The 11,798-nt window shown below is 42.1% G+C and overlaps 1 protein-coding gene across 1 annotated transcript in view; it reads left to right on the top strand.

Moving 5' to 3' along the window:
• The window catches only part of B4GALNT2 (beta-1,4-N-acetyl-galactosaminyltransferase 2 (SID blood group)), a 29,929-nt gene extending 19,006 nt beyond the window's left edge, over window positions 1-10,923 (top strand). Inside the window, exons 8-11 of the mRNA XM_060783298.2 lie at window positions 180-367; window positions 4,092-4,232; window positions 8,417-8,636; window positions 10,296-10,923. Of these exons, the coding sequence (XP_060639281.2) occupies window positions 180-367; window positions 4,092-4,232; window positions 8,417-8,636; window positions 10,296-10,507 (761 nt within the window). The 3' untranslated portion in view covers window positions 10,508-10,923. The remainder of the gene's footprint in view (window positions 1-179; window positions 368-4,091; window positions 4,233-8,416; window positions 8,637-10,295) is intronic.
• Window positions 10,924-11,798: the final 875 nt, after the last annotated feature.

Below are 11,798 nucleotides of genomic sequence, written 5' to 3' on the forward strand. Positions count from 1 at the left end.
ATCAATTACAGGTTGTGGTGCCATCAAATTCCCAGTCTCAGAAACTGTGATATTTCAAAAGCATCTGAAAAGTATGACAACAGAGGATCATTTAGGATGTTCCTTATCAAATCAGTAGAATTGGACAAAGTCTCTCATTATGTATGATCACCCTTTATTTCCTATCTATTTTGGCTCAGATAACAATATCCGTGATTTAGTGACCATCACAACTAAGACTTTCTTCCGTTACCACAAGCTGCGGATCCTGATCAAGAGCATCAGGAAATTTTATCCAGATATAACCATCATTGTGGCAGATGACAGCGAACATCCGGAGAAGATTGAAGAACCCAATGTCGAACATTTCATCATGCCATTTGCAAAGGTACCCAACGTGTATGGCTGTTGCTTTTAGTGAATACCAGTTTGCTGAATTTCCTAGGGCCCTTCCACACAGCCATATAACCCAGAGTATCAAGGCTAAAACATCCCACAATATCTACTTTGAACTGGAATATCTAAACTGATAATTTGGGATTTTATTCAGCTGCATGGAAGGGGCCTTAGTCTTTTGTGAAGTGAGCAGTTTCTGAAATCTTGCCAAAATTGTCTGGCTAGGGAAAACGTGACTGCATAAGGCATGCCATGAAAATATAAGCCTTGTGCCAATCCCTGAGATATTAAGGGACACCACATACCAAGTTCACAAAATTAACTAGAGCTTTGTTTGATGGGGGAAAGGTACATAATAAGACTTGCAAGAGGGATGTTTTAAATGGAACCAGTTCAGTGTTTTCCCTAAAACACAGCACAGTCTCCTTCTTGTGCTACAGGAAGAAACAGCATTGTGTTAATCCTTATACCAATACACTCCAGAGGCAATTATGGCAAACAATACCCTCAGGTGACTGGATTTGACTGGGGAGTAGGTTAATGGTTACTGATTCACAAGTGATTTATTGCATCAGGTTCAATCAAGATATTAGGCAAGCGTGTTTTTAAACAAGGAAGGTTGACCATACTCCATCCACTTGATCACAGCACTGCAAAACTTTGTCTGTTCAGATTCATCTCTAACCAGCATTGCCTGTGATGAGAAATTGTTAATATTATAGTCCAATAACTCCTATTCTAAAGCCTTGGACCTAAATTTAAATGGGAATTAGAGTAGCATAAGACTAGAATTACTGAATCCACAAAATTTACATAGGTGTTGACTTTTTCTTTCAGAAAGCTTGGGCTTAACAACTACATTTGGGTTGAAACTTCTGGAGTAGTGCTGACCTGTTTTTCTCTTCTGGAAAGAAAACTAATCTTAGCAGAAACACAATAGCAAAATAAATTATCCCCAAAACATAATGGTAGTATTCTGCCCCAGATTCACCTATGAGGGTTGAATGAAAAGTAATGCCCTCCACCTTCGTATCTCCTCAATAGATGGCAGTACTGGTATGTGGCAGGTACTGGCTTGTTCAGTAGACTCTCCTCTACAGTTCCATTTTGGCAGGAAGCCTTAGCATTGAATGGTTGAGTTGTTAAAGTGCAAAGTATGGAACCCTGCACAGACGGTCAGTCAATGTGACTTAAGCAACGTGCAGTCATTGAATTCTTGACAGCGGAAGGTGTCACCCCAAAGGAGCTTCATTAGAGAATGCAAGCTATTTATGGTGATTGTGTTGATGTGAGTACTGTGCATCATTGGGCGAGTAAATTTAAAGATGTTGAGGTGGGAACATCTGACTTGCATGACAAAGAGCTGGACGTCCTGTAATAACAACCACCGAGTTTCACAAGCAAAAGGTTGACAGATTGATTCAGGACGATCATCGTATCACTCAGAGAGAAATTTCAAGCATAATCGGCATTTTACAAGAATGTGTGGGTCACATTATTGCTTTGCTTGACTATCAGAAGATCTGTGTATGATGGGTACCCAAGATGAGAGAACTGTGAGTCACTGGTGTGGAAACAGAGTGTCGACTTCTTCTGTGACAGATCAGAAAACTTGTTCATTGTTGGTAGAAAGGTATCCAATTGTCTGGTGATTATGTGGGAAAGTGAATAGTGGTAAATAAAGAGCACATTCTAAGGATTATTTCTGCGTTTGATTTATTAAAATATTCCCATTCAAACCCAAGTAACGAAGGTTGAGGCATTACTTTTCATTCAACCCTCATAAGGAAGGGCGGCAAAGGCATCGGATAATACAGACTGTCGGAAAAGCAGAAGTCAGATAACCGAGGCGCTACTATATTTACTAACACTTAGAAAATGCCTTGTAATTTCACTAATAATGAAAGTATTTGACAATATTACTGAATGCTTTAAAAAAATGGAGCCTGCCACTCACAAATCTGTCCTGCTGCTCCCCCTTTACCTAAGCCACTCTAAACACCTTCGCAGAAGCATACGAGAAGCTTGGCCTGTCACTGAACATTGAGAAAACCAAGGTGCTGTTCCAGCAGTCACCAGCCAATCCCTCTCCAATGCCAGTAATACAGCTTAATGGTGTCACATTAGAAAATGTGGACCATTTCCGCTACCTTGGCAGCCACCTCTCCACCAAAGTCAACATCGACGCCGAAATACAACACCGCCTGAGCTCTGCAAGTGCAGCATTTTCCAGAATGAAGCAGAGAGTGTTTGAGGACCGGGACATCCGTAGGGAGACCAAGGTGCTTGTCTATAAAGCTGTTGTCCTCCCAACCCTGCTATGTGCCTGTGGGACGTGGACTTTCTACAGACGTCACATGCAGCTCCTGGAACGTTTCCATCGGCGCTGCCTCCGGAAAATCCTGCAAATCTCCTGGGAAGACAGGCGGACAAATGTCGGTGTGCTGGAAGAAGCAAAGACCACCAGCATTGAAGCGATGGTCCTCCAACATCAGCTCCGCTGGGCCAGCCGCGTTGTCCAGATGCCTGGCCGCCGTCTCCTGGGGCAGTTGCTCTACTCCGAACTTAAGAACGGAAAACGGAACGTTGGTGGACAGGAAAGGAGAATTGGAGATGGGCTCAAAGCCAACCTTAAATACTCTGGCGTGGACACTGAGAACTGGGGGGCCCTGGCCCTTGAGCGCTCCGGCTGGAGGGCGGCTGTGGCCAGTGGTGCTGCAGAATTTGGGGAGGCACGAGTAGAGGGTGAAAGAGAGAGGCGTGCCGGGAGGAAGGCGTGTCAAGCCAACCCCGACCGGGACCGCCTTCCACCTGGAAACCAATGCCCTCACTGTGGAAGAAGATGCAGAGCAAGAATGGGGCTCCACAGCCACATACGGACCCACAAGGAAATCCATAATGGAAGACCATCTTACTCGTCCAACGAGGAATCGCCTAAGTAAAGTAAGTAAGTACCCATGCCATCCAGATCTAGATAGGATACACATACCAAAAACAGTTTATCCTGGAAACTATAGAGCAAGACATGAATTCTTAAAAACTGCATTAAATCCCCCCAAAAGCACTTCTATTAAAACAGCCATACATTGTGAGTTCCTAAGAGTAGTAGATATGGAGTTTCTTGCTGGTATAAATGAGGCTTGAGACTGGCTCTATATATCTTCCATTCCAAATGTCCTCCTTTGGCAGGATCAGTCCCAATTAGTCTTCCAATTTTCCAGCTGTTCTTAAAACGTCCCAGATTTTCATGCTTCCTCCCACTTTCTCCCTTTGTCCTCAGCTTATTTCGACTGATATCAAGTGAGTTGAAAATGCCAAAGTATTTGACACTCGCAACCTCTGAGGACCTCACAACCTCTGAGGATGCTCACCATAGATGTAGGTGAAACGTCAGGAGAGAATGCTTCTAGAACATGGCCATATAGCCCGAAAAACCTACAACAACCCAGTGATTCTGGCCATGGAAGCCTTCGACAGTATATTTGACACTCAATTAACTCAGCAAGAGAGAGAGGAGGGAGTGAAGCCTTGCCCTTCTCTGTTGGCTCAGGCCAAAGCAAACTGTTCCAGTCTCTTTCTTTTTTTATGTGATTTCTCTCATTAATAACATTTGCCATCTTGTGATGTTGTTTCACCAAAGAGTTTTTGAGTTTTCATCTAAGAAATGCTGGAAGGCACGATGTGTTCTAATGCTCCTTCTTTGCTTGGTTCACCAGGGTTGGTTTGCAGGAAGAAATCTTGCCATCTCTCAGGTCACAACAAAATACTACCTTTGGGTGGATGATGACTTCGTGTTCACTGAGCAAACCAAGATTGAGGAATTTGTGGCTGTGTTGGAGAACACCAACTTGGATGTGGTATGATGTTAAGGCAATAAAAACTCCCACTCCCTTTGCTGGTTTTATTATGGCAAGAATATTTGGTATTTGTGGTAATAGGTAAAGGTTTTCCCCTGACATTAAGTCCAGTCGTGTCTGACTCTGGGGGTTGGTACTCATCTCCATTTCTAAGGCAAAGAGCCGGCTTTGTCTGTAGACACCGGCAAAATCATGTGGCCGGCATGACTGCATGGAGCGCCATTACCTTCCCCTGGAGCAGTACCTATTGATCTACTCATATTTTCATGTTTTTGAACTGTGGCAATAAAAGGTCATTAACTTTTTTTCTTGTGTCAGGAGTGACTTGCAAAACTGCAAGCCGCTTCTGGTGTGAGAAAATTGGCCATCTGCAAGGACATTGCTCAGGGGATGCCCGAATATTTTGATGCTTTACCATCCTTATAGAAGGCTTCTCATGTCCCTGCATGGGGAGCTGGAGCTGACAGAGGGAGCTCATCCATGCTCTCCCTGGATTCGAACCTGTGACCTGTTGGTCTTCAGTCCTGCCAGCACCAGTGTTTAACCCACTGTGCCACTGAGGGCACCCATGAACTTTCTGATAGATTGCTTCAATAAAGGGAACCCCACCCTGAGTCTGCAAGACATAAGTAGTGATTTTAAACAAATGTTTTTATTAATATAATGTATTTTAAATGAATTGTTTTGAACTGTATTTTATGCTTGCAACTAGCACTAAAATTAATGCTTGTTGTGGGGGGGGGGTAAGAAGGACGTTGTACAAATGTATGAAATAATAATAATAATAATAATAATAATAATAATAATAATAATAGACATCTCGTAATTCTATAATTCAAAGACTTGTCATAACAGAGTTGATGTGATGACACATGACAAAAGCAACAATCCAGTGTCACAATGGGTTAAATGCTTGTGCCAGCAGGACTGATGACCAACAGGTCAGCAGTTCAAATCTCAGGAGAGCGGGTTGAGCTCCATCTGTCAGCTCCAGCTTCTCATATGGGGACATGAGAGAAGCCTCCCACAAGGATGGTAGAACATCAAACATCTGGGCGTATCCTGGGCAACATCCTTGCAGACAGCCAATTCTCTCACACCAGAAGTGACTTTCAGTTGCTCAAGTTGCTCCTGACATGAAAAAAAAATCTAAGCAAATCCACCCAATGATAGAAAAATATATTTTTAAGTTTGATTTGGTTATGTTAGTCCCAGAAACTAGGTCCTATAAAAAAGAAAAGGGTTGATCTAGATCAGTGATTCCCAACCTTTTTTTGACCAGGGACCACTTTGACCAGGGATTACTCTCCAACATTAGTATCAAAAGGGTTACGAATCAGTTTTTGGTCAACTTTAGATTCGGTTTGGTTAACTGAGGTGCTCATTCAGATAACTGCATTAGATGGGCCACATCAGTTCAAGTTTCTGATACAGAACATATGCCACCCAGTAGTTGCCATCTGTTTGCCCATAGAAAACCATATTTAATAATCTAGAGTTGATGCAGTCTATCCAAGGGGGCGGGGCTGGTCAGCGACAGGGAAGGAGTGGCAGGCGGTGCAAAAGGAGCAGAAATAAAATAAAATAAAGAGGAAGGAGACTCGCAGACAAGATTTTCATCCTTGTGGCCCACTGGTGGTCTGGGGCCCACAGGTTAAGAACCACTGGTCTAGATAGATAGATTCGTTTATTGATTAATCCTCTGATCATATCAACAGTAAAAGGCAAGACAAATATACAAAGACACAATAAACACAAATCCCTATCCTAAGAGTCCTGTAATAGTTAGGTAAAATACATGTAGGCACTTAAAAATTGTTTAAATAATACGTTTGAGTTGGTCTATATCCTCATAAGAAAAGAATAAACTAAAAGATCTGATTTAGCAATCTGTTAATCCAAGGAAATGCAGAAAGGAAAACTTCAGGGCCTATTTGCCTGCATCCCCTTTTCATTTATTTCTTGATATATGTGCTTATACCTTTTACGTCCAATAATTCTCTGCCTTTTGTTCAAGCTGATCCTAGACAATATAGAATTGTTATCTTATTTTAGAAGAGTGGCTCTCAACCCGTGGATCCCCAGGTGTTTTGGCCCACAACTCCCAGCAATCACAGCCAGTTTACCTGCTGTTAGGATTTCTGGGAGTTGAAGGCCAAAACATCTGGGGACCCACAGGTTGAGAACTACTCTTCTAGAACAACATGTTTGTATTATCTATCTAAATGTATCTATCATGTTTGTATTGTGAGTTAATGAGGCACTAATGGCATATTTAATAGACACAACTTTGGCTTAATTAAATAAATCCTATGCTGCCCCCTGGTGCGTGTTTAGACCGAAGTTGTGTTTAATTGAATTGCTGTCTGATTAAATTGCTTGTGTTTTAGTTGGTTAAACAAATAAGTAGAATATATTAATGCAAATATAGATTTTATTAAAAACAATAGTTCTGTATAAAAATCCTGTTTGATTTTGAGCAGCGGATCCACATGTCTCAGCAGGGATTAACTGAGAAGCATCTGGCTATGTACAGTACCTGCTGCTCCCAACAGCAACTACATAGGAAAGTTTGTGGGGAGGCATTCAGTAGTTCCACCAAGGTGGAAATTTATATCCCAGCCACATCCATAAGTAATTTTGTGTGAATGTTAGCTTGAAAGACAGATGCATATGCATGAATGCTTGTATGTGCTCATGCACGTATTTGCTACCCAGTTAATGACAGGAATTTTTAAATTCATGTAGCCAAATCAACTCAAAATGGCAGCTTTCATGGCTGCCGGTCCATTTCCAAGCACAATTCAAAGTGCTGGTCTTGGCCTATAAAGCCCTGTACAGTTCCGGCCCAGCTTACCTGTCTGAGCATATCTCCCTCTACATCCCACCTCGGAATTTAAGATCATCCAAAGAGGCCCGGCTCTCGGTCCTGCCCTCTTCGCAGGTGCATTTGGTGGGGACAAAGGACAGGGCCTTCTCGATGGTGGGCCCCCACCTGTGGAATGCTCTCCCTAGAGAGATTAGATCAGTTCCATCCCCCCTCTCTTTTAGAAAGAAGCACAAAACATGATTTTGGGACCAGGCCTTTGGACAGTAGATTTGGCAGTAATCATAATGTTGGAATTTTGACGATGACAGGCTTTGGCCTGGGTCGTCGGTTGCTAAATCAGACTTTTGATTCGGCTACATGATAATAGTAGTACATGATAATAACATGACCTTGGAGGTGTCTACAGACAATGCTGGCTCTTCGGCTTAGAAATGGAGATGAGCACCACACCCCAGAGTCAGACATGACTGGACTTAATGTCAGGGGACTACCTTTACCTTTTTACATGCTAATAATCTATTTTATCTATCGTATAATGTTATATGTTGTTGGCGGCATCGAATTGTTGCCGTTATAAGCCACCCCGAGTCCTCCTTCAGGGGTTCAGAAGGACAGGGTAGAAATGTTGGAAATAAATAAGTAAATAATACTTGTCCTTGGGTCTCTCCAAATGTAGTTTGCTCTTAGCATCATCACATCATTTAACCAAGTCCTCGGAAAAGTAAAAAACCAGCAGCTTACTGTTCCTTTGGCCTATCTGATGAAAATTACATATGTTGAAATACATAACATTTAATCTGGATTTTGTTCAATTAAAATTGCTAATTGTTGCATGATAGTTCCAACCCCAAATCACCCCAGAGCTTTTTTGTGTGATGAAATTATGCTTTTGAAGATAATGTTGAAAATTAAAACCATTTCTGCACAGTAAATCTCAATTCTTATGATCATCCTGGCCTTGCTTGAGGATGTGCACATTGGCAAGAACAAGTTGTCACGTGTAATTGGCTCTCCAAGTGACATTTCATAAATTCATTGAACATGCCAGTGGCCACCTCGATGTTTGCCCAGAATGCAGTTGATCATACCTTCTCTTTGCCTATCTAATGAACTAAATATGTATATTTAGTTCACGTATATTTAGTTCTATGAAGGCTTTTGAATAGAGGCTGGATGGCCATCTGTTGGGGGTGCTTTTAACGCGATTGTCCTGCTTCTTAGCAGGGAGTTGGACTGGATGGCCCACGAGGTCTCTTCCAACTCCATGATTCTATGTCAGCGACAGTGATACGTTTGTGAAAGCAAGGTAAGCAATGGACTGTATAGTACTGATAAGAGCCTGTGTTCTCAATAGGTTGGTGGCGCTGTTCAAGGAAATGATTACAAGTTCCGGATCATTTATGAGGAAGGAGAAGACAGCAGCTGTGTACACCTCAGATTTGGCTCTTATCATCGCTTAGAAGGCTTTCCTCATTGCGTGGTCGCCAATGGTGTGGTCAACTTCTTCCTTGCTCGTACAGAGGAGAGCAGATGTGTTGGGTTTGATCCAAAGCTGCTGAGGGTGGCTCACTCAGGTAAGTCCATATCCCTAGTTCTTGGAGCAAGGATGTCTCATACCTGTTGGAAGTAGGTAGATGATCCACTGTATAATTGTCTGCCCTACAGCATTCGTGCTACAATGTTGAAAACTGTTGTGAGTCCTCATGATTCAAGAACCATCTATGTAGGGAATTATAGCCCAACCTTTGCCATCATAGAATCTTTAGAGCTTGGAGGAATCTCCGTGGCTGTGTAGTCCAAGCTCTTGCCATATAAGGGCTAGAGCACCCCTGAAAGATGCCCATCCAAATATGGAGTCAAATCGCTTTCTGAGGAAATCTATTACATTGTCGAACAGTTTGCAGTAAAAAAAAAATAATATTCAGAACTGTACTGTTGAAGACTTTCATGGCTGGAATCATTGTGTTGCTGTGAGTTTTCCAGGCTATATGGCCATGTTCCAGAAGCATTCTTTCCTGATGTTTCACCTGCATCTATGGTAGGCATCCTTAGAGGTTGTGAGGTCTGTTGCAAACTAGAAAACACAATTACCTCAAACGGACAAGAGTTCTTTCTCCCATCCTGGACATTCCACAGATATACGAGGGTTGAATGAAAAGTAATGCCTCCACTTTCGTTACTTGGGTTTGGATGGGAATATTTTAATAAATCAAACGCAGAAATGATCCTTAGAATGTGCTCTTTAACTACCACTATTCACTGTAACACATAATCACCAAACCATTAGATGCATTTCTGCCAACGATGAACAAGTTTTCTGAAGCCGTCACGGAAGAAGTCAACACTCTGTTTTTGCAACCCATCGTGCACAGATCTTCCGAGAGCCAAGCAAAGCAATAATGTGACCCACATGTTCTTGTGAAATGCCGATTACGCTTGAAATTTCTGAGTAATACGACGATCGTCCTGAATCAATCTGTCAACCTTTTGCTTGTGAAACTCGGTGGTTGCTGTCACAGGATGTCCAACTTTTTGTTTGTCACGCAAGTCAGATTTTCCCACTTCAACATCTTTAAACTTACTTGCCAAAGGACGCACAGTACTCACATCAACACAATCACCATAAACAGCTTGCATTCTCTGATTAATCTTCTTTGGGGTGACACCTTCTGTTGTCAAGAATTCAACAACTGCACGTTGCTTAAGTCTCATTGACTGACCATCTGTGCAGGGTTCAATACGTAGCACTTTTACAACACAACTGTTCAATGCTAAGGCTTCCTGCCAAAATAGAACTATAGAGGAGAGTCTACTGAACAAGCCAGTACCTGCTTCATACCAGTACTGCCATCTGTTGAGGAGTTACGAAGGTGGAGGCATTACTTTTCATTTAACCCTTGTATAAACCCCATTTTTCTAGTTTCCAACAGACCTCACAACATCTGAGGATGCCTGCCATAGATGCAGGTGAAACATCAGGAGAGAATGCTTCTGGAACATGGCCATAAAGCCCTGAAAACTCACAACAACCCAACTCAGAACTGCTTTAGTTGTTTATTCCTGGAGTGGCAGGTTTTGACTGGAGGATCACTGCATATGAAACCAACCTCTTCATAACATTCTGTGAATGAGGCTGGGTTATGGTATGATAACATTAAGGCATAGAATTGCCCTATGTCTTAATTTGTTCTCTTATTTAACTAACTTCTGTCGCTCCCCGATTTTCATTTCAGAATATTTTGTAGATGGACTGGGACGTTTACGGGTCGGTTCCTGCAATCATGTGAGTGTGGGTCACCAACCTCATGATACTGCAAAGGATTTGGAGGAGCGTAAGGCTGAACAGACATACAGTAAATTCCGGGCCAACACAGAGACTCAGGTCCATTTTAAACTAGCTTTGCAATTCTTTAAGAACAGGATGAAATGCTTCTCACAGGGATGACTGCTCTCTTTCAAGGTCGCTTTCCCTTACCTGTCGCCCCAGGTGAGAAGTTTCTTTATGGTCTTGGACTGGACTTAAAAGGCCATAGTTTGGTTTTACAGCCACAGGTTGGCCTTCGAATTATAAAACCGCGGAATTAAAAAGGAAGTTCTGATACACCTCACTTTTAAGTTACTGCTGAGAAAATTTAGGGGAAGGACTTCTTCCTCCAAAATAACAGGTTTTGCAAATCTTGGTGTTCTTCCACACCTGTGTACAACCTCACTCTTGAATATGGTCGTAATTGTTTTCAATACAGAAGGACTGACATTCAAAGAATTGAAATCACTGTCTGTATAAATGATGAATAATGTCATTTGAACTTAAAGGAAATGATTCACCGTGTTCATATGCATATCAACAGTGTGTTTACATAAGCTTGTGCAAGCAGACTTCTTTATTATGACCCTACTTTCCCAAACTAAATTATCTTAAGAACGAAGAAATTAGATAATCACTTTCTAAGCAGGCATAGGCAAACTTGGCCCCTCTGGGTGTTTTGGACTTCAACTCCCACAATAGCCTATCAGTTGTTAGGAACTGTAGGAGTTGAAGTCCAAAACACCCAGAGGGGCCAAGTTTGCCTATGAATGTTCTAATGTCTTATTTTCTTAAAAAATACCTCCAGGTTCTTATGAACCAGCCCTGTTGGTTTCTTCTAAACTGCAACAACTAGTAGCTTAAGTTTAAAACAATCGGTGGGGGTTGAGTTTAGAATTTTTTTTTAATTTTCCAAAGCATTTAAACAAGAAAGCATATTTTCGGAACACATAGTTGATGAAAAGTAACGTGCAAGTTCTGATGTTTATGCATCCGAACGCCTCCTATTGCGTTTTTAATTGTTATTTTTAGTTCGCTTCCTTTCGTTAATACAATTTGTTTGCAGGGAGATGAAGTAAAAGTGAAATAAAGTGAATGGTGAAAACATCTTTGGCTCTGGGCTGCTAAGGATAGGGGAAGTGTCCCAGTAAGGAATGCCTCCAAGTAAGGAGATGGTGATGGAAGGACAGACCACTGCTTAAATGACAGTGGAGAATGCTTCTCACATTGTGCTACTCACAACTCAATCTCACTTCAGCACTGGCACTGGGAGAATTCTTATCCAGGAGCCTAGATGGATCAGGTCTGTCCAGTGAGCACTGAACTCACACTAGTGTGGCAGCTGGGTGGAGACCATCACCTCGGTCTAATCATTTAGGAAGTCAGACTACTGCAACGTGCTCTACGTGGGGTTCCCTTTTAAGACGGTTCG

Source organism: Anolis sagrei, chromosome 6 (assembly GCF_037176765.1).
Source record: "Anolis sagrei isolate rAnoSag1 chromosome 6, rAnoSag1.mat, whole genome shotgun sequence".
Lineage (NCBI taxonomy): Eukaryota > Metazoa > Chordata > Lepidosauria > Squamata > Dactyloidae > Anolis > Anolis sagrei.